Raw genomic sequence first — 23,224 nt, forward strand, 5'->3', positions numbered from 1 at the left:
TTGTCACACAATGCCACAGATGTCTTAAGTTGAGAGAGCGTGCAATTGGCATGTTGAATACAGGAATGTCCACCAGAGCTGTTGCCAGAGAATTCAATGTTAATTTCTCTACCATAAGCCGACTCCAACGTCTATTTAGAGAATTTGGCAGTACATCCAACCAGCCTCACAATCGCAGAACATGTGAAATCACACCAGCCAAGGACATCCACATCCAGCTTCTTCACCTGTGGGATCATCTGAGACCCGCCACCTGGACAGCTGATGAACTTGAGTATTTCTATTTGTAATAAAGCCCTTTTGTGGGGAAAAACTCATTCTGATTCACTGGGCCTGGTGATGCCAAGAGTGTGCAAAGCTGTCATCAAGGCAAAGTGTGGCTACTTTGAATAATCTCAAATTATTTTGATTTGTTTAAAACTTTTTTGGTTACTACATGATTCCATGTGTTATTTCATAGTTTTGATGTCTTCGCTATTATTCTACAATGTAGAAAATAAGAAAAATTAAAAACCCTTGAATGAGTAGGTGTGTCCAAACTTTTGACTTGTATATTCACCTGTATTTACTCCACAAAAATGAAACACTAATTAGCTACTAATGTAGCTTTCATAAAGAACTACAATTCACTATGGGAAAAATTAATGGTTGAAAGGCGATTGGAACCATTTCCCTGTTTGACCACTAGATTTGATGGGTATTATGATACCTCCACTGTGGGGCTCTATTGCAACTTTAATTAGAAGGTACTAACAGACAAGGCAAAGGCATGAATAAAACGGCGTCTTGGGACCCACATTGAAACCGAGGGCAAAACTCTGCTTTGTCCAGGTAATGGGCTGGATCCAATAACTGGTTTTCCATTAAATGCTCCAAAACAGCAGGTGGCGCTAATGTAATGCAGTATTTTTTTTCTGCCGACCAGCTTTTGTGAAAGGAGAACACTATCAATTTTTTTTTTTTTAAATATAGAAATTGTTGTTCAAAGGGCGCTAAGCAGATTCTTATAGAAAGGTTTCAACCAATATTTATTTGATAAAACGAACAGCTACACTTTCATAACCATTTCCAATATGTCGAAACTACAGTTGTTGAATGTGTTCGTTACCGAGCGTTTGTCGACAGCTGCTGTGGAGATATTCGGGGTCGTAGAGAAGACTATAGCGGAGTATCAGGAACAAATCTGCCGTTCAGCAAAGGAGAACGAGCGTCTACGGAGGCTGTTGGACATGGCTACCAAACCAGAGAGAACATCACACATAGCAGGTTTGTAGTGAAATACAGTTGTTGTACGAGATTTGACTTGTAGACCAATAGATTAGATTAATGTGGCACATAGTGATATGCCAAAGGGGAGGTGAAGGGTGTAGCTTCATCCCAATATGGCGACTGGATTAAGGGCGAGTATAATGAAGTGGGTACGTCAAAAGCGCTCTGCTATGGGTTAGACGGTTTTAATTGGTGTTTTTTTCTTTTTCTTCGGGTTCTTACCATGCTGCGCAACTACTTTCCATGGAGCTACTGTACCGCAAGAGTTTGGATGTCTGTTTTCAAGCTAGAGGACGAGTCTGAGCATTGGTGGAAAAAGTACTAAAGTGTCATACATGAGTAAAAGTAAATATACCATAATAGAAAATGACTCAGATAAAAGTGAAAATCCTAGTAAAATAAAGTACTACTTGAGTAAAAGTATTTGGTTTTAAATATAGTAAACACTAGCACCGCTGGGCCTCGAGGGACCCCCTTTATGCAAATGAGTCATTCTGACTGCAAAATTCTAACAGTGTAATTAATACATTTCATATGCTATCACTGAAATAATAATTTGATTGTGTTCATGATGGTCTTTGGTAACATTGGAAAATATTTGTTCCCTGATTCCAAGTAACAAAATAGCATTTTCATTAGTTGATGTAGGCTATATGTAAAAACACAAATTCCACTGTTAAATCAATTTTATTTGTGGGGAGCCTTTGTTACAACTATGAAACAGAAACTATATAATATGCGTTGGAACATGGTAACAGCTTCTTTTTATAAGTACTTTTGTTTTTACAAAATACTAGGGCTGAGTGATATGGTCAAAATATCATATCACAGTATTTTTCTAAATGTTAACAGTATTTGATGGTACTTTATGTTTTTGAATATAAAAGTTAGACATTTGCTTTATGAGTAGTTCTTGACCCTAGGGTGGCAACACACGTTATTTCAATGGGTCTAACTCATTCTAATTGTTTTCTACTGTTCAATTAAACTTCAACTCAAAATAATTTCCTGCACTCATTTGAGATTATTTCCACACTGTCACGTAGGGCTGCACGATATGGGCAAAAAAAAAGTGAGGTAGCCTAGTGGTTCAAGCATTGGACTAGTAACAAAGGTTGCAAGATCGAGAGCTGACAAGGTAAAAAAAAATCTGTCGTTCTGTCCCTGAACAAGGCAGTTAACCCACTGTTCCTAGGCCGTCATTGAAAATAAGAATTTGTTCTTAACTGCCTAGATTAATAAAGGTAAAATAAATTTAAAAATTAACTTGCGATTTAGATCAACACTTGTGTGAACTGTTGGAATCATGGAAAAATTATTATTCTAATTATATAGCTAGAAGATAATAGTGGACACTTTGAATACAGTGTTGTTTGACAGGACACAAACAAAAATACCAGTGAGGAGTTAGTGTCAGGGTAGGAACCAAAGTGATGGTCAGTGTTTCTTTGGGTACCCTATAATCTCTCTCTTAGCTACTTCATGTAGCTAACATATTTAAGCTTTGCCTATTCCTCTTTGATTTAGAAGATACTGTTGCACAAACAACATGCTGTTTTAGGCCTACACCATTACTGGTATCAGGTTGTATAGCTAGCTAAGTTTGCTTCGACTCAGTACATTTACTAGCTAGCTAGCCAGATAACTAGCGATTAGCAGCTAACACAACTTAGCCACAACTTGCTAAGAAAAGACAAACTAGCAGTTTGTAGATGTTGTAGATTAAGAAGCAAAGTGGAAACAGCATCGCAGTTATCAACATTGTTTCACGTGCTGCATTGATCATGCAGACTGAATGCAAGTGTCCCGTGGTCGAGCAACAACAAATGCACTCCTTGAGTGACAGTGGGTGGGGTAGGGCTAGGTCTGTGTGGAAAGCGGCATGAGAGAGCAGTGACTGAAGTAGGGGAGTAAACTATAAAAGTGGACATTACATACAGTGTATCACATTTAACAAACCAAACATTCAAATACCCTTATAGAAGGTAAAGTAAAAACCCAAACCGGTCCGTGCATCAATACCGGTATATAGTAATATACGGTATACCGCCCAGCCCTACGACTGTCCAGTAAACAACTAACCAAAATCTAAAACTGATCCTTATCTTAACCCTAACCTAACCTAATTTTAACTCATTCTGAAATTAAATATACACTGCTCAAAAAAATAAAGGGAACACTAAAATACCACATCCTAGATCTGAATGAATGAAATATTCTTATTAAATACTTTTTTCTTTACATAGTTGAATGTGCTGACAACAAAGTCACGCAAAAATTATCAATGGAAATCAAATTTCATGGAGGTCTGGATTTGGAGTCACACTCAAAATTAAAGTGGAAAACCACACTACAGGCTGATCCAACTTTGATGTAATGTCCTTAAAACAAGTCAAAATTAGGCTCAGTAGTGTGTGTGGCCTCCACGTGCCTGTATGACCTCCCTACAACGCCTGGGCATGCTCCTGATGAGGTGGCAGATGGTCTCCTGAGGGATCTCCTCCCAGACCTGGACTAAAGCATCCGCCAACTCCTGGACAGTCTGTGGTGCAACGTGGCGTTGGTGGATGGAGCGAGACATGATGTCCCAGATGTGCTCAATTGGATTCAGGTCTGGGGAACGGGCGGGCCAGTCCATAGCATCAATGCCTTCCTCTTGCAGGAACTGCTGACACACTCCAGCCACATGAGGTCTAGCATTGTCTTGCATTAGGAGGAACCCAGGGCCAACCGCACCAGCATATGGTCTCACAAGGGGTCTGAGGATCTCATATCGGTACCTAATGGCAGTCAGGCTACCTCTGGCGAGCACATGGAGGGCTGTGCGGCCCCCCAAAGAAATGCCACCCCACACCATGACTGACCCACCGCTAAACCGGTCATGCTGGAGGATGTTGCAGGCAGCAGAACGTTCTCCATGGCGTCTCCAGACTGTCACGTCTGTCACATGTGCTCAGTGTGAACCTGCTTTCATCTGTGAAGAAAGAATCTGTGAAGAACACAGGGAACACAGCGCCAGTGGCGAATTTGCCAATCTTGGTGTTCTCTGGCAAATGCCAAACGTCCTGCACAGTGTTGGGCTGTAAGCACAACCCCCACCTGTGGACGTCGGGCCCTCATACCACCCTCATGGAGTCTGTTTCTGACCGTTTGAGCAGACACATGCACATTTGTGGCCTGCTGGAGGTCATTTTGCAGGGCTCTGGCAGTGCTCCTCCTGTTCTTCCTTGCACAAAGGCGGAGGTAGCGGTCCTGCTGCTGGGTTGTTGCCCTCCTACGGCCTCCTCCACGTCTCCTGATGTACTGGTCTGTCTCCTGGTAGCGCCTCCATGCTCTGGACACTACGCTGACAGACACAGCAAACCTTCTTGCCACAGCTCGCATTGATGTGTCATCTTGGATGAGCTGCACTACCTGAGCCACTTGTGTGGGTTGTAGACTCCATCTCATGCTACCACTAGAGTGAAAGCATTCAAAAGTGACCAAAACATCAGCCAGGAAGCATAGGAACTGAGAAGTGGACCTGCAGAAACACTCCTTTATTGGGGGTGTCTTGCTAAATGCCTATAATTTCCACCTGTTGTCTATTCCATTTGCACAACAGCATGTGGAATTTATTGTCAATCAGTGTTGCTTCCTAAGTGGACAGTTTGATTTCACAGAAGTGTGATTGACTTGGAGTTACATTGTGTTGTTTAAGTGTTCCCTTTATTTTTTTGAGCAGTGTATTTTTGTAGGTCAGGAGTGTCAGTATAGCCTTTCCTGTGCTGTAGTGTAGACTAGTCAACAAAATAGTTTTATTTTTGAGTGCAGAGAGGTCTTCCAAACAAAATGACAGGTATTGTATTAAGAAGTCAATATTGATTGACTATATTTTTTCCCCTCCAGACTTCCAGCTACTGACTCCTGTCGTTCCCACTGAGCAGCAGGAGTGGAGCCCCAGTCTAGAGCAGGAGGACCCAGAACCCACACATATTAAAGAGGAACAACAGGAGCACAGACTCAGTCAGGAGGACCCACCTCAGCCCTCACATCATTACCAAAACCAAACTGTGGATGATGGAGAGATGAGCACTCTACCTATCATCATAACTGAAGAGATCAAAACAGAACCTGATGGAGAGGACTACAGAGTACCACAACCAACCAGTGATCAGCCCCTTTCAGTTCATCCAGACTGCTCTGCTGCAGTGGAGAAACCATATCAGTGTAAACAATGTGGCAACAGCTTCACACGTAAGGGACACTTGACCATTCATTCAAGGACACACACAGGAGAGAACCCCTATCAGTGCAAACAATGTGGCAAAAGGTTTAACCAGAAGAGCAACTTGACCATCCATACAAGGGTACACACAGGAGAGAATCCCTATCAGTGCAAACAATGTGGCAAAATGTTTAACCAGAAGGGACACTTGACCGTTCATTCAAGGATACACACAGGGGAGAGACCATATCAGTGTAAAGACTGTGACAAAGCCTTCAACCAGAAGATAGAATTGACATTGCATATGAGAGCTCATACAGGAGAGAGACCATATATCTGTCCTGTGTGCAAGAAAGGTTACATCGCATTAAGCTATTTAAGACTTCATCAGCGTGTTCACACAGGGGAGAAACCTTACCAGTGCAAATAATGTGGCAAATGCTTTGGTTATAAAGGAAGCTTGAAGTCTCATATGAGCACTCACACAAAAGCTTCAGCTTGAAGTGAGAACAACAAATGATTACTCACTTGAATTTCTTGTTACATCCAACTTGTAAATAATTATTATATTTCCTGCCACTTGACAACAAAACAAATGTAGTTGTGTTAAAGGTTTTGTTTTTTCAATTTATGTTTTCAGGTTGGACTTTAGGATGTATAGCACTTTAGCACGTTGGAGGCAGCGATGTGTCACCTCGTTAGTCAGTATGTGTTACACCTGTGCTGGCCCTTGTGCTATTTAAGAGTGGCTGGCCCAGTGCTTCAGTTGCCTTGAATTGAGGATGTTCGGTCAACACCTTTTTAGTTGGGTCTCCCTATTTCATTTTATAGAAAAATGTTAATTTGTCTGATCTTCCCTGTATTTTTGTTTTGCTCAACTTTTTGGTTTGTTTCCTGTCTTTTAAGTTTGGTGTGGGTTTTTCTTGTGTTGGCCTCTTCTTGGGCAAGTTTAGTGGGTGCTCGTGGTGGTTGTCATTTACATTCCTGTTGTTGTGACTAGTCAACTTTCAGTGGATACCCCAACGAGTGTCTTTCAGAACCCCTCGTAAAACCCTGCCTGTTTCGTTTTGGTTGTCAGTGACTTTTTGTTACTTCCCCCTTCTGTTTGAGCAACGTTATTTGGTTTTGTAGCTAAGGAAAGTAACAATGTGCGTGTGGAGTGTAAAGCATCACTCTATCCAATTTGTAAGCTCATTTTGGTGCTCACTTTTTTTGGATGCCTATTTGCCGTTATAATGAGGGAATTTGATTATGCTGGCCCGGGTGGGCAGAGTTTGCACCAGGTGAAAAGTGATTGCATCAGTTTGAGACTATGCTGCCTCACGGGTGTGATCCAATCACATGACAGGTCATAGCCAGGTGCACCGCGGTTCAGCCTAATCAAACTCCCTCACTGCTGTATCTAGCACAGAGCACACATTTGGATTTCTGAACAACGAGTTCTTATTCAATTGTTTAACAATAACGTACAGGATATTTGGGCCACTATCTTCTATCTGTACTGATGTTAGAATATTGAAGTAGCCTATTACGTATTTGACAATCTATATAATGCAGCAAATAATTTGTTGTAATAAAGTACTTTTTAAAGAATGGATGTCATTCATATTGGAGGATGTATTAAACCTGCCTATCAGCTCTATTTCCTGCCTCCTACCCCAACCCTATCCTGACCTATTAGGCAGATGGGAATGTATCTGGGCCTGTTTTCATGAAGCATCTTGGATGAGTGCTAATCTAGGATCAGATCACTCCTGTCCATTCATTATAATTGAAAAAGCTGAACTTATCCTAGATCAGCACTCCTACTTTGAAACGCTTTGAGAACACAACCCCTGACCCTGTGTTACTGTTTGGGATCAACATTTACCTCCTCCTAGTTGGTGTCTCCTGGGACATGATGATTTAAAGGTGCACCAAAGACATTATAGTATGAAAATGGGTAGAAACTGCTTCTCGAATAGAAATTCCGATCACACTTGTAGGCGATGCAATGGCGACATTGGCTAGCTAAGTGAATGCGCAGAAACGTCATTGGGTCTTACGGTCGCCCCGCCCCGAACTGCGCATGTGCAAATCAAAGGCACTCAAATCAAATCAAATCAAATTTATTTTATATAGCCCTTCGTACATCAGCTGATATCTCAAAGTGCTGTACAGAAACCCAGCCTAAAACCCCAAACAGCAAGCAATGCAGGTGAAGAAGCACGGTGGCTAGGAAAAACTCCCTAGAAAGGCCAAAACCTAGGAAGAAACCTAGAGAGGAACCAGGCTATGTGGGGTGGCCAGTCCTCTTCTGGCTGTGCCGGGTGGAGATTATAACAAAACATGGTCAAGATGTTCAAATGTTCATAAATGACCAGCATGGTCGAATAATAATAAGGCAGAATAGTTGAAACTGGAGCAGCAGCACAGTCAGGTGGACTGGGGACAGCAAAGAGTCATCATGTCAGGTATTCCTGGGGCATGGTCCTAGGGCTCAGGTCCTCCGAGAGAGAGAAAGAAAGAGAGAATTAGAGAGAGCATATGTGGGATGGCCAGTCCTCTTCTGGCTGTGCCGGGTGGAGATTATAACAGAACATGGCCAAGATGTTCAAATGTTCATAAATGATCAGCATGGTTGAATAATAATAAGGCAGAACAGTTGAAACTGGAGCAGCAGCACAGCCAGGTGGACTGGGGACAGCAAGGAGTCATCATGTCAGGTAGTCCTGGGGCATGGTCCTAGGGCTCAGGTCCTCCGAGAGAGAGAAAGAGAGAAGGAGAGAATTAGAGAACGCACACTTAGATTCACACAGGACACCGAATAGGACAGGAGAAGTACTCCAGATATAACAAACTGACCCTAGCCCCCCGACACAAACTACTGCAGCATAAATACTGGAGGCTGAGACAGGAGGGGTCAGGAGACACTGTGGCCCACTCCGAGGACACCCCCGGACAGGGCCAAACAGGAAGGATATAACCCCACCCACTTTGCCAAAGCACAGCCCCCACACCACTAGAGGGATATCTTCAACCACCAACATACCATCCTGAGACAAGGCTGAGTATAGCCCACAAAGACCTCCGCCACGGCACAACTTAAGGGGGGGGGGGGGGGGCGCCAACCCAGACAGGATGACCACATCAGTGACTCAACCCACTCAGGTGACGCACCCCCTCCAGGGACGGCATGAGAGAGCCCCAGTAAAGCCAGTGACTCAGCCCCTGTAATAGGGTTAGAGGCAGAGAATCCCAGTGGAAAGAGGGGAACCGGCCAGGCAGAGACAGCAAGGGTGGTTCGTTGCTCCAGAGCCTTTCCGTTCACCCTCCCACTCCTGGGCCAGACTACACTCAATCATATGACCCACTGAAGAGATGAGTCTTCAGTAGAGACTTAAAGGTTGAGACCGAGTTTGCGTCTCTGACATGGGTAGGCAGACCGTTCCATAAAAATGGAGCTCTATAGGAGAAAGCCCTGCCTCCAGCTGTTTGCTTAAAAATTCTAGGGACAATTAGGAGGCCTGCGTCTTGTGACCGTAGCGTACGTGTAGGTATGTACGGCAGGACCAAATCACAGAGATAGGAGCAAGCCCATGTAATGCTTTGTAGGTTAGCAGTAAAACCTTGAAATCAGCCCTTGCTTTGACAGGAAGCCAGTGTAGAGAGGCTAGCACTGGAGTAATATGATCAAATTTTTTGGTTCTAGTCAGGATTCTAGCAGCCGTATTTAGCACTAACTGAAGTTTATTTAGTGCTTTATCCGGGTAGCCGGAGAGTAGAGCATTGCAGTAGTCTAACCTGGAAGTGACAAAAGCATGGATTAATTTTTCTGCATCATTTTTGGACAGAAAGTTCCTGATTTTTGCAATGTTACGTAGATGGAAAAAAGCTGTCCTTGAAATGGTCTTGATATGTTCTTCAAAAGAGAGATCAGGGTCCAGAGTAACGCCGAGGTCCTTCACAGTTTTATTTGAGACGACTGTACAACCATTAAGATTAATTGTCAGATTCAACAGAAGATCTCTTTGTTTCTTGGGACCTAGAACAAGCATCTCTGTTTTGTCCGAGTTTAAAAGTAGAAAGTTTGCAGCCATCCACTTCCTTATGTCTGAAACACATTCTTCTAGCAAGGGCAATTTTGGGGCTTCACCATGTTTAATTGAAATGTACAGCTGTGTGTCATCCGCATAGCAGTGAAAGTTAACATTATGTTTTCGAATAACATCCCCAAGAGGTAAAATATATAGTGAAAACAATAGTGGTCCTAAAACGGAACCTTGAGGAACACCGAAATTTACAGTTGATTTGTCAGAGGACAGACCATTCACAGAGACAAACTGATATCTTTCCGACAGATAAGATCTAAACCAGGCCAGAACTTGTCCGTGTAGACCAATTTGGGTTTCCAATCTCTCCAAAAGAATGTGGTGATCGATGGTATCAAAAGCAGCACTAAGGTCTAGGAGCACGAGGACAGATGCAGAGCCTCGGTCCGATGCCATTAAAATGTCATTTACCACCTTCACAAGTGCCGTCTCAGTGCTATGATGGGGTCTAAAACCAGACTGAAGCATTTCGTATACATTGTTTGTCTTCAGGAAGGCAGTGAGTTGTTGCGCAACAGCCTTTTCTAAAATTTTTGAGAGGAATGGAAGATTCGATATAGGCCGATAGTTTTTTATATTTTCTGGGTCAAGGTTTGGCTTTTTCAAGAGAGGCTTTATTACTGCCACTTTTAGTGAGTTTGGTACACATCCGGTGGATAGAGAGCCGTTTATTATGTTCAACATAGGAGGGCCAAGCACAGGAAGCAGCTCTTTCAGTAGTTTAGTTGGAATAGGGTCCAGTATGCAGCTTGAAGGTTTAGAGGCCATGATTATTTTCATCATTGTGTCAAGAGATATAGTACTAAAACACTTGAGTGTCTCTCTTGATCCTAGGTCCTGGCAGAGTTGTGCAGACTCAGGACAACTGAGCTTTGAAGGAATACGCAGATTTAAGGAAGAGTCCGTAATTTGCTTTCTAATAATCATAATCTTTTCCTCAAAGAAGTTCATGAATTTATCACTGCTAAAGTGAAAGTCATCCTCTCTTGGGGAATGCTGCTTTTTAGTTAGCTTTGCGACAGTATCAAAAAGGAATTTCGGATTGTTCTTATTTTCCTCAATTAAGTTAGAAAAATAGGATGATCGAGCAGCAGTAAGGGCTCTTCGGTACTGCACAGTACTGTCTTTCCAAGCTAGTCGGAAGACTTCCAGTTTGGTGTGGCGCCATTTCCGTTCCAATTTTCTGGAAGCTTGCTTCAGAGCTCGGGTATTTTCTGTGTACCAGGGAGCTAGTTTCTTATGAGAAATGTTTTTAGTTTTTAGGGGTGCAACTGCATCTAGGGTATTGCGCAAGGTTAAGTTGAGTTCCTCAGTTAGGTGGTTAACTGATTTTTGTCCTCTGGCGTCCTTGGGTAGACAGAGGGAATCTGGAAGGACATCAAGGAATCTTTGTGTTGTCTGTGAATTTATAGCACGACTTTTGATGATCCTTGGTTGGGGTCTGAGCAGATTATTTGTTGCAATTGCAAACGTAATAAAATGGTGGTCCGATAGTCCAGGATTATGAGGAAAAACATTAAGATCCACAACATTTATTCCATGGGACAAAACTAGGTCCAGCGTATGACTGTGACAGTGAGTGGGTCCAGAGACATGTTGGACAAAACCCACTGAGTCGATGATGGCTCCGAAAGCCTTTTGGAGTGGGTCTGTGGACTTTTCCATGTGAATATTAAAGTCACCAAAGATTAGAATATTATCCGCTATGACTACAAGGTCCGATAGGAATTCAGGGAACTCAGTGAGGAACGCTGTATATGGCCCAGGAGGCCTGTAAACAGTAGCTATAAAAAGTGATTGAGTAGGCTGCATAGATTTCATGACTAGAAGCTCAAAAGACGAAAACGTCATTTTTTTTTTTGTAAATTGAAATTTGCTATCGTAAATGTTAGCAACACCTCCGCCTTTGCGGGATGCACGGGGGATATGGTCACTAGTGTAGCCAGGAGGTGAGGCCTCATTTAACACAGTAAATTCATCAGGCTTAAGCCATGTTTCAGTCAGGCCAATCACATCAAGATTATGATCAGTGATTAGTTCATTGACTATAATTGCCTTTGAAGTAAGGGATCTAACATTAAGTAGCCCTATTTTGAGATGTGAGGTATCATGATCTCTTTCAATAATGACAGGAATGGAGGTGGTCTTTATCCTAGTGAGATTGCTAAAGCGAACACCGCCATGTTTAGTTTTGCCCAACCTAGGTCGAGGCACAGACACGGTCTCAATGGTGATAGCTGAGCTGACTACACTGACTGTGCTAGTGGCAGACTCCACTATGCTGGCAGGCTGGCTAACAGCCTGCTGCCTGGCCTGCACCCTATTTCATTGTGGAGCTAGAGGAGTTAGAGCCCTGTCTATGTTGGTAGATAAAATGAGAGCACCCCTCCAGCTAGGATGGAGTCCGTCACTCCTCAGCAGGTCAGGCTTGGTCCTGTTTGTGGGTGAGTCCCAGAAAGAGGGCCAATTATCTACAAATTCTTTTGGGAGGGGCAGAAAACAGTTTTCAACCAGCGATTGAGTTGTGAGACTCTGCTGTAGAGCTCATCACTCCCCCTAACTGGGAGGGGGCCAGAGACAATTACTCGATGCCGACACATCTTTCTAGCTGATTTACACGCAGAAGCTATGTTGCGCTTGGTGATCTCTGACTGTTTCATCCTAACATCGTTGGTGCCGACGTGGATAACAATATCTCTATACTCTCTACACTCGCCAGTTTTAGCTTTAGCCAGCACCATCTTCAGATTAGCCTTAACGTCGGTAGCCCTGCCCCCCGGTAAACAGTGTATGATCGCTGGATGATTCTCAAGTCTAATACTGCGGGTAATGGAGTCGCCAATGACTAGAGTTTTCAATTTGTCAGAGCTAATGGTGGGAAGCTTCGGCGTCTCAGACCCCGTAACGGGAGGAGTAGAGACCAGAGAAGACTCGGCCTCTGACTCCGACCCGCTGCTTAATGGGGAAAACCGGTTGAAAGTTTCTGTCGGCTGAATGAGCGACACCGGTTGAGCGTTCCTACAGCATTTCCTTCCAGAAACCGTGAGAAAGTTGTCCGGCTGCGGGGACTGTGCCAGGGGATTTATACTACTATCTGTACTTACTGGTGGCACAGACGCTGTTTCATCCTTTCCTACACTGAAATTACCCTTGCCTAGCGATTGCGTCTGAAGCTGGGCTTGTAGCACAGCTATCCTCGCCGTAAGGCGAGTACAGCGACTGCAATTAGAAGGCATCATGTTAATGTTACTACTTAGCTTCGGCTGTTGGAGGTCCTGACGAACCGTGTCCAGATAAAGCGTCCGGAGTGAAAAAGTTGAGTAGGAAAAAACAAAAATATAAACGGTAATTAAAAAGTAAAAACCGTAAATTTGTCAGGTAGCAAAACAGGTTGGCAACAAAACGCACAGCAACTCAAAAACAAGTCTGCAAGTCGTGACCGGAAATGACGTCAACAAAATGAAAAAAGCCACCCCGTGCGGAGAAGAGGCTAGCGAGCCATGTGAGCCATGCGAGCCATTCACTCTTTTGAAATAAAGTTGTTTTTGACAAATTAAAACGTGTCAGTTTGTTACTTTCACAAGGTTGGAGTAATAGCATTTTCAATTACTTATTACAATGACTCAAATCTAGTTTGTGCCTTTTTAGATTTAGAGAAAATGAAAAACAGAAAATGCTCTACAGGAATGATGGAGTCCATCTGAATCATCTTGGCTCCTGGACTCTGTCCACACTTTTCAAGGATGCGTTGAGACAATGACTTATCGATGATCCAAGCCCAGCTCAGTTAAGCCCTACCATTTTGTCGCTGAGTTGTCATAATGCTGCAGAAAATGTACATTATCCCAATGGTGTTTGCAGACACAATGTAAGTAACCTAATTTACGTCCCCCTAACTGCCCTGAATGCCTCTGTTGATCCTACAGTTATTGTATGCAGTAATCATGTGCCTATGAACAAGACTTCTACTGCTAGCACTGAGGCGGTGTGCCCTAGTAGGAAGTCTACTCAGCTCAAACATAATGAGCCCACATTAACATATGTAACCTAAGAAACATGGTTCATGAAATCAATAACTTGCTAGTAACAGATGGAATTCATATCTCTGAAACTCACTGAAATAAAACATTTGAATTACATGCATAATTGCATTTGCGGTTAGTTTTCATAATAGTGTTTTCCGCTAATTGATCATTCGCACTTATAGCCTACTAGCATGTGTGCATTGCTGTGCGTATAATGTGAAGAAATAGCCTAATAGTTTATCAAAATTTTAAGCTAAACGTTCTGATCTGTTGCGTCAGCCTCATTCCGTAAAAAATGTTTTTTGATGCAAATGGTTGTATTAATTTGGGATCTATCGCATCCCACAACTGTCCCAGACTATGTTTGGAATATTTATTTATCGCACAGAGTAGAACAGGTCGACCTTTGTACAATGGGGGATAGTAGATTGACATAGGCTAGTGCTTTTGCTGTTTGTTAGGCCTACTCATCTTGTTGGCTGACGAAAAGTAAATGTGGACAGTTCTTCCAATATCTTCAATATGCACCTCGTAATTGGATAAGGACGGCGCAGTTGCGTCCCTGATGTGTATGTCTTGTGGCCTGTGAGAAAGACCAGATCACGTGATGGAGAGTGCAGCACTCAGCGAGAAGGGCACAACTTCCACTGGCCGCAAAAGGCATGGATTTGTTTAGGGTGCATTACGGCCACACAAAGGGATGCCGCCGTGAAATTCTAGGCATTATCAAGTGCTTGTCAAATTGTGAATGAGTGACTGATGTACAGTAGTGTGTACAGCCTACACACAAAAAAACAAAGCAGAGCTAATGCCTTTCAGGCGACTTTTTTCAAATCATCATTAGTCGCATCATGCAGCCTTACAGTGTATTAAAAAGTGTGTGGAAGCCAGGAGATGCTAAATGTGTTTATGTGAATTAACGTGAGACCGATAGTTGTTGTCATGACAATCTGGTTGATGAAATTCCATGACAGCCAAAGCCCTAGTTATGGCTTTACACCCTCTGTTATATTTTGGATAAAGAGTTACCTGCCTAACAGAACACAGAAGGTGTTCTTTAATGGAAGCCTCTCCAAAACAATCATAGAATCAGAAATTCCCCAGGGCAGCCCCTTACTTATTTCAATCTTTACTAATTACTTGCCAATGGCTTTGAGTAAAGCAAGGAATACATTGGTCAGTAATAAAGCCTCTCTTGAAAAAGCCAAACCTTGACCCAGAAAATATTTTTTAAAACTATCTAAATACGGCTGCTAGAATCCTGACTAGAACCAAATAATTTGATCATTTTACTCCAGTGCTAGCCTCCCTACACTGGCCTCCTGTTAAGGCAAGGGCTGATTTCAAGGTTTTACTGCTAACCGACAAGGCATTACATGGGCTTGCTCCTACCTATCTTTCTGATTTGGTCCTGCCGTACATACCTACACGTACGCTACGGTCGCAAGACGCAGGCCTCCTAATTGTCCTTAGAATTTCTAAGCAAACAGCTGGAGGCAGGGATTTCTCCTATAGAGCTCCATTTTTATGGAATGGTCTGCCTACCCATGTGACAGACGCAGACTCGGTCTCAACCTTTAAGTCTTCACTGAAGACTCATCTCTTCAGTGGTTCATATGATTGAGTGTAGTCTGGCCCAGGAGTGTGAAGGTGAACGGAAAGGCTCTGGAGCAACGAACCACCCTTGCTGTCTCTGCCTGGCCGGTTCCCCTCTCTCCACTGGGATTCTCTGCCTCTAACCCTATTACAGGGGCTGAGTCACTGGCTTACTGGTGCTCTTTCATGCCGTCCCTAGGAGGGGTGCGTCACTTGAGTGGGTTGAGTCACTGACGTGGTCTTCCTGTCTGGGTTGGCAGCACCCTTGGGTTGTGCCGTGGCGGAGATCTTTGTGGGCTATACTCGGCCTTGTCTCAGGATGGTAAGTTGGTGGTTGAAGATATGTGGTGTGGGGGCTGTGCTTTGGTGGGTGAGGTTATATCCTTCCTGTTTGGCCCTGTCCGGGGGTATCATCAGATGAAGCCACAGTGTCTCCTGTCCCCTCCTGTCTCAGCCTCCAGTATTTATGCTGCAGTAGTTTATGTGTCGGGGGGCTAGGGTCAGTTTGTTATATCTGGAGTACTTCTCCTGTCTTATCCGGTGTCCTGTGTGAATTTAAGTATGCTCTCTCTAATTCTCTCTTTCTCTCGGAGGACTTGAGCCCTATGACCATGCCTCAGGACTACCTGGCATGATGACTCCTTGCTGTCCCCAGTCCACCTGGCCGTGCTGCTGCTCCAGTTTCAACTGTTCTGCCTGCGGCTATGGAATCCTGACCTGTTCACCGGACGTGCTACCTGTTCCAGACCTGCTGTTTTCAATTCTCTAGAGACAGCAGGAGTAGTAGAGATACTCTTAATGATCGGCTATGAAAAGCCAACTGACATTTAATCCTGAGGTGCTGACTTGCTGCACCCTCGACAACTACTGTGCTGGTCATTTATGAACGTTTGAACATCTTGGCCATGGTCTGTTATAATCTCCACCCGGCACAGCCAGAAGAGGACTGGCCACCCCTCATAGCCTGGTTCCTCTCTAGGTTTCTTCCTAGGTTTTGGCCTTTCTAGTGAGTTTTTCCTAGCCACCGTGCTTCTACACCTGCATTGCTTGCTGTTTGGGGTTTTAGGCTGGGTTTCTGTACAGAACTTTGAGATATCAGCTGATGTACGAAGGGCTATATAAATAAATGTGATTTGTCCTAAATATTTCAAAAACTAAAAGCATTGTATTTGGGAGTAACCCTGGATTGTATACATGATCAAAACATGTTGATACAACAGTAGGTAAGATGGGGAGAAGTCTGTCCATAATAAAGCACTGCTTTGCCTTCTTAACAACACTATCAACAAGGCAGGTCCTACAGGCCTAGTTTTGTCGCACCTGGTCTACTGTTCAGTCGTGTGGTCAGGTGCCACAAAGGGGGACCTGGGAAAATTGTCTCAGAACAGGGCAATATGGCTGGCCCTTAAATGTATACGGAGAGCTAACATGAATAATATGGATGTAAGTCTCTCATGGCTCAAAGTGAAGGAGAGATTGACTTCACTACTTGTTTTTGTAAGAAGTGTTGACAAGCTGAATGCACTGAGCTGTCTGTTTAAACTACTAGCACACAGCTCAGACACCCATGCATACCCCACAAGACATGTCACCAGAGGTCTCTTCACAGTCCCCAAGTCCAGAACAGACAGCGGGAGGCGCACAGCACTACATAGAACCATGACTACATGTAAATCTATTCCACATCAGGTAACTGGTAGCAGTAGAATCAGATTTAAAAAGCAACCTTATGGAACAACGGGGACTGTGAAGAGTGTGGCAGACCAGGGGGATGGGTCAAAACGTTTACACAGATCAGACATGGACAGAGTAGGATTAGCTCAGTTTCAAAGGTGTTTATTAAAATAATAGTCCAAAAGAAAAGAATAGGTCTCCCCCATGAGACCCTCTCTAGGATACAGTCTTCTGGGCTCCGGGTCTTACTGTATCCCCCAAGAGACCCTCTCTAGGATACAGTCTTCTGGGCTCCGGGTCTTGCTGTATGTATCCTGTGGGGGTCAAAAGTAAACTCCTTCATGTTACCTCTGGTACCATCCCCAACTATACAGGAGTCCTCCCCCCCCCCCCCCCCCCCAAGTCTCTCCTGTGTGCTGCACTTCTGGCAGCTTCATGGTACTTGTACAGCTGGTGAGCAATCAGCCCTTGATTACTCACCAATCCCCAAACAGCCCCAATTAGTCCTGGCCGGAGATCCCGTCGAGACCTGGCACGTCCAGCAGATGGAGCCATCGCCTCGTGATGTTTTCTCCGTCTGTCACCAAGGCCTCGACGAGTCTCCCCCTGGTGGCCACAAGAGATGGATTTGAGCCCTAACAGACACACGCATACACACACTAGCACACGCACTCTACACACACGTTCACTGCAATATTGTTGAATGGTGGTATTATACATTTTGTATTATAGATATGTAGTGGTGTAATAATGTTATATGATGTACTGTTTTGGATCCCTAAGAAACAGCTATGGAAGATTTTTTTCACTTCTCAAACCCCAAACCCCGGCTTGGTCTGTTTCACAAGGATCCTGGAAGTCTCAAGATGTTGCGCCTCTGGGTTTTACGCCTCGATCGCACCAACAGTGGCTTGGCATGTTGGTACACAATAACTACAATTCATTTCCAATGGATTGCGTTGCAGAGGCAGTGCGTTCTGCGTGGTGCATAAATTGGATATATCGAACGTATGCATCAAATTGTATGTGTAGATGGCTTGAAGGAAATGGTAGCAGAAGGTGAAAGTGTCACTTTTATTGCACACATATCCACATGATGCTGCGTACCATTTTGCCCAATGACGCTGTGGGTGTGTTCAAGATGTTAGAAACTTTGTGGGTGCACTATGCAGAAATCTCTCCGCCATTTATTGGTTGCTAAAATTGTAATAGTTCGCCTAATTTAAATTTGTCACAAAACAAGCAAGTATAGTGTAGAGAGTCACTGTACCATCTAAACAGCTGTTGTATTTGGCGCATGAAATATATTTTCCATAACCAAAAACATTGTAATTTCAGCTATTTGGTGGCCATTTGATTAGCTGTTCTTATGGCTTGGGGGTAGAAGCTGTTCCGGAGCCTTTTGGTCCTGGACTTGGCGCAGAGAGAACAGTCTATGACTTGGGTGACTGGAGTCTTTGAGCATTTTTTGGGCCTTCCTCCGACAAAAAGTTACATATTGCAGCTTTTTATTTTACCTTTATTTAAGTCAGTAAATCAGTTAGGAATAAATTCTTATTTACAATAACGGCCTACCCCTTCCAACACAGGGGCCAATTGTGGACACCCAATCACGGCCGGTGGTGATACAGCCTGGAATCAAACCAGGGTCTGTAGTGACGCCTCTAGCACTGAGATGCAGTGCCTTAGACCGCTGTGCCACTCAGGAGCCCAGGTGCTTTAATTAGAAGATACTAAAAGGCATTAACAAAAGTGGTGTTATGTCTGGTTGGGACCCATATTTAAACTGAGGGCAAAACTTGGTCCAGGTAATGTGGCTCAAAGATCTCGTACCTCAACATAAAATATTTGGGAATATACTGACTGACAACAATGGTTTTCCATGAAATGCTCCAATACGGCAGGTGGTGTTATTGTAATGAAGTCTTTTTTTCACCGACCAACTTTAGTGAAATGACAACAAGGTCGCTATCAACCGGTACGCAGAATCAGAGAGAGAGAGGTTTCAACCAACATCTCTTTAATAAAACGAACAACTTGACTTTCATAACCATTTCCAATATGTCGAAACTACAGTTGTTGAATGTGTTCGTCACCGAGCGTTTGTCAGCAGCTGCTGTGGAGATATTTGTGGTCGTGGAGAAGATTATAGATCGAGCGTCTACGGAGGATGTTGGACATGGTTAGCAAACCAGAAATAACGTTACACAGAGGTTTGTAGCGTAATGCAGTTGTTGTAACGAGATTTGACATGTAGACTAGTTAATAGACTAGATGCATGTGGCACGTTGTGTTATGCGGAAGGGTACATGCATTGTGCCCAAATTGATGACGTATGGAGTCGAGTGGAGACGAATGGATTCGGTTCAGTCAGTCGTCCTGGTGAGACTAGTTTATGATGGCTAGTTGTCAACGACCCCATTTATTTCGATGGGCAAGGGAGAAATGACTTGTATTATTGGTCACCATTCTAGACATCACCGTGACCTGCCAATTATCTAACGTAACGAATTAAAAACTCGATCCATTGGAATACTGCGTTACAAATGCTTATTTCAAAGAGCCAAGTATCAGTGGTTGAAAACTAGGTATGTTGCACTGGAACACATTTTAATATGAAAAAAAGCCATACATTGGGTCCGCCATGGTTCAGTGTAGCCTAGTAACGCTAATATATGCAATATACAGTGCATTCGGAAAGTATTCAAACCCCTTCCACATTTTGTTACATTACAGCCTTATTCTAAAAAGGACACAATTAAATTTGACCCTCATCAATCTACAGACAATACCCCATAATGACACAGCGAAAACAGGTTATACATTTAACACTTACATAAGTATTCAGACCCTTTGGTATTAGACTAAATTGAGCTCAGGTGCATCCTGTTTTTATTGATTATCCTTGAGATGTTTCAACAACTTGATTGGAGTCCACCTGTGGTACATTCAATTGATTGGACATGATTTGGAAAGGCACACACCGGTCTATATAAGGTCCCACAGTTGAAAGTGCATGTCAGAGCAAAAACCAAGCCATGAGGTCGAAGGAATTGTCCGTAGAGCTCCGAGACAGGATTGTGTCGAAGCACAGATCTGGGGAAGGGTACCAAAACATTTCTGCAGCATTTGAAGGTCCCCGAGAACACAGTGGCCTCCATCATTCTTAAATGGAAGAGGTTTGGAACCACCAAGTCTCTTCCTAGAGCTGGCCACCTGGCTAAACTGAGCAATCAGGGGAGAAGCGCTTTGGTCAGGGAGGTGACCAAGAACTCGATGGTCACTCTGACAGAGCTCCAGAGTTCCTCTGTGGAGATGGGAGAACCTTCCAGAAGGACAACTATTCTCTGCAGCACTCCACCAAATCAGGGCTTTAAAGTAGAGGGGCCAGACTGAAACCACTCCTCAGTAAAAGGCACATGACAGTCCACTTGGAGTATTCTCTTTGGCCTGAATGCCAAGCGTCACATCTGGACCTGGCACCATCTCTACGGTGAGGCATGATGGTGGCAGCATCATGCTGTGGGGATGTTTTTTCAGCGACAGGGACTGGGAGACTAGTCAGAATCGAGGGAAAGATGAACGGAGCAAAGTACAGAGAGATCCTTGATGAAAACCTGCTCCAGACCGCTCAGGACCTCAGACTAGGGGCGAAGGTTCACCTTCCAACAGGACAACAACCCTAAGCACACAGCCAAGACAACGCAGGAGTGCCTTCGGGACAAGTCTCTGAATGTCCTTGAGTGGTCCGGCCAGAGCCCGGACTTGAACCCGATTTGAACATCTCTGGAGAGACCTGATAATAGCTGTGCAGTGACACTCCCCATCCAACCTGACAGACCTTGAGAGGATCTGCAGAGAAGTATGGGAGAAACTCCCCAAATACAGGTGTGCCAAGCTTCTAGCTTCATACCCAACAAGACTCAAGGCTGTATTCGCTGCCAAAAGCGCCTCAACAAAGTACTGAGTAAAGGGTCTGAATACTTATGTAAATGTCATATTACCTTTTTTTTGGTCATTATGGTGGGGTATTGTGTGTAGATTGATGAGGGGGAAAAAACAATTGAATCCATCTTAGAATAAGGCTGTAACATAACAATGTGGAAAAAGTCAAGGGGTCTGAATACTTTCCGAATGCACTGTACCAACGTTTACTACCTGAATTATTGGGATCATCTGGTTACCACCAGTGTTTGGAATACATTGAGCTCGTTGACAAAAACAGCCTGGGAGGCCTTTTCACACAGGGATGTATTTGTCAAAGGTGGGTCTGTGTAAACTATGAGGTTATATTGGAGAAAGGTTGATAGCAGTGAATGTCATCAAATTATTTACTGTTACAGTATTTCTAAGTAGCAGCCATATCAGACAGGGAAACTAAGAGCATTCAGATGTTTCTGGCTGACTGTGGCACTCTACCTGAGTTTGAGTTAAGATTTTCTTGTGATTACAACAAAACTACTTATTTGACTAAACTATAGATTTAAATAAATTGTGATTCTTTAAAAAAGATGGGCCTGACTGACGTGGACTGTTTCCTCACCTTATTCTCCTTGTGGTTATCCGTGGTTGTTGGTTGTTCAGATTCATTCTGTTTTTATCTGAGTAATCTCACAAGTTCCAACTTTGGCAGACAAATTTCAAATTCAGCACATCTCAATCAGATCATGTGAAGGGGAAGGAGTTCCCATAGGTCGTTTGGCGGCCCTTTACGAAAACAACGAGAGCTAGTTACGATGACTGACTGAACAGAATCCGTTCGTCTCCACTCAACTCTCGCTGCGAGACATACGTCATCAATTTTGTGCTCCAGGCGTGTCCGTATTGCCTCTCTCATGCCAAAGAGCTTTGTCTCTTCCTCGGTCGATACTAGTTACCACAGCAACAAAGGCATAAATCCCACCTATTTCAAAAATGTATCTGAAAATGTTAAACCTAACCTTAACCACACCTTAAATTAAGATCAAGAAGCAAATGTTATTTTTCACTATTTTGCCAATTTTGACTTCGTGGCAACGAGTTGAATCCCTCTTCTTCTCTGGCTATGCGCACCCATGAACGCAACTCCTGCTTCGCCAACATTGCTTTGTTAAGTCACGTGCTGGGGTACCGGCTATAAGGACACTCCGGTCCTGTAAACAAGTAACCAAAATCTAGAACTGACCCGTTACCTTAGTCCTGACCAGAAACGTAACCTAATTTGAACTAATTCTCAAATTAAATATGTTTTTGTATGTCAGGAGTGTCAGTATAGCCTTTTCTGTGCTGTAGTGTAGACTAGTCAACAAACTAGTTTTATTTTTGAGCACAGAGAGGCGTTCCTAACAAAATGAGACATTAAGATAAGTCTATATTGATTGAATATATTTTTTCCCCTCCAGACTTCCAGTGGAACCCCAGTCTTTCCAAAACCAAACTGTGGATGACGTAGAGAGGAGCGCTCTACCTATCATCATAACTGAGGAGATCAAAACAGATCCTGATGTAGAGGAATACAGAGTACCACAACCAACCAGTGATCAGCCCCTCTCAGTTCATCCAGACTGCTCTGCTGCAGTGGAGAAACTATATCAGTGTAGACAATGTGGCAACAGCTTCACATGTAAGGGATACTTGACCATCCATTCAAGAACACACACAGGGGAGAAATCTTATCTGTGTAAACAATGTGACAAAAGGTTTAACCAGAAAGGTGACTTGGACAGACATACAAGGGTACACACAGGAGAGAATCCCTATCAGTGCAAACAATGTGACAAAAGGTTTAGCCAGAAGGGACACTTGACAGTCCATTCAAGGATACATACAGGGGAGAGATCATATCAGTGTAAAGACTGTGGCAAAGTCTTCAACCAGAAGATAGAATTGACATTGCATATGAGAGCTCATGCAGGAGAGAGACCATATATCTGTCCTGTATGCAGGAAATCACCAGTCAGTATTAGATTGGTAAACTGAATCTAGCGCTCAGTTTCAGGGACCTACACTGCTGGCTTCAGGAAGTTGTCACAGCTGTATCTAACACAGAACACACTCCTGTCCTCCGTATACACAAATAACAACTGTACGCAAAAACAGTGACCTCACCGTCATCAAATACCTGTATGCGGACGACATGGCTCTGGTTGCTTGCCTGGATGGCAAATCCAGCTCAAGTTTCTCCCAGTTAATTGATGACCTCGTGACATGTTTTGACAATAGCTTAATTGACGTCAATTTCACCAAAACCTACTCTCCAGGACACTGCTGGCTACAGGAAGTCCTCGCGGCTGTCTACAACAGAGCACAATAGCCTGTACTCCGTTTTGACGACATGCTCTAGTTGCTTGCCTCAAACTTCTCCCAGTTCATTGACGGCCTCC

The 23,224-nt window shown here is 43.7% G+C and overlaps 2 protein-coding genes across 2 annotated transcripts; both read left to right on the top strand.

The window, feature by feature from the left end:
* Window positions 1-892: 892 nt before the first annotated feature.
* LOC110527318 (uncharacterized) lies at window positions 893-7,069 on the top strand. The gene is made up of 2 exons (XM_021608511.3): window positions 893-1,266; window positions 5,158-7,069. Exons 1-2 carry the CDS (start codon window positions 1,074-1,076, stop codon window positions 5,904-5,906), a joined length of 942 nt encoding a protein of 313 aa, XP_021464186.3. The 5' UTR covers window positions 893-1,073; the 3' UTR covers window positions 5,907-7,069.
* An 11,854-nt stretch (window positions 7,070-18,923) lies between these two features.
* On the top strand, window positions 18,924-22,881 carry LOC149982229 (uncharacterized). Its single transcript, XM_090242186.1, has 3 exons — window positions 18,924-19,044; window positions 22,103-22,106; window positions 22,244-22,881. Exons 1-3 carry the CDS (start codon window positions 18,924-18,926, stop codon window positions 22,818-22,820), a joined length of 702 nt encoding a protein of 233 aa, XP_090098312.1. The 3' UTR covers window positions 22,821-22,881.
* The last annotated feature ends 343 nt before the right edge of the window (window positions 22,882-23,224 follow it).

The sequence above is a fragment of the Oncorhynchus mykiss genome, chromosome 7 (genome assembly GCF_057628025.1).
Source record: "Oncorhynchus mykiss isolate SJ-2025 chromosome 7, ASM5762802v1, whole genome shotgun sequence".
Classification (NCBI taxonomy): domain Eukaryota; kingdom Metazoa; phylum Chordata; class Actinopteri; order Salmoniformes; family Salmonidae; genus Oncorhynchus; species Oncorhynchus mykiss.

Bases quoted from the DNA above. Each gene is read 5' to 3' on its own strand.
- LOC149982229 (XM_090242186.1), top strand. From the start codon at position 18,924: ATGTCGAAACTACAGTTGTTGAATGTGTTCGTCACCGAGCGTTTGTCA.
- LOC110527318 (XM_021608511.3), top strand. From the start codon at position 1,074: ATGTCGAAACTACAGTTGTTGAATGTGTTCGTTACCGAGCGTTTGTCG. The intron at 1,267-5,157 runs GTTTGTAGTGAA...TTTCCCCTCCAG, and splicing joins GAGAACATCACACATAGCAG to ACTTCCAGCTACTGACTCCT.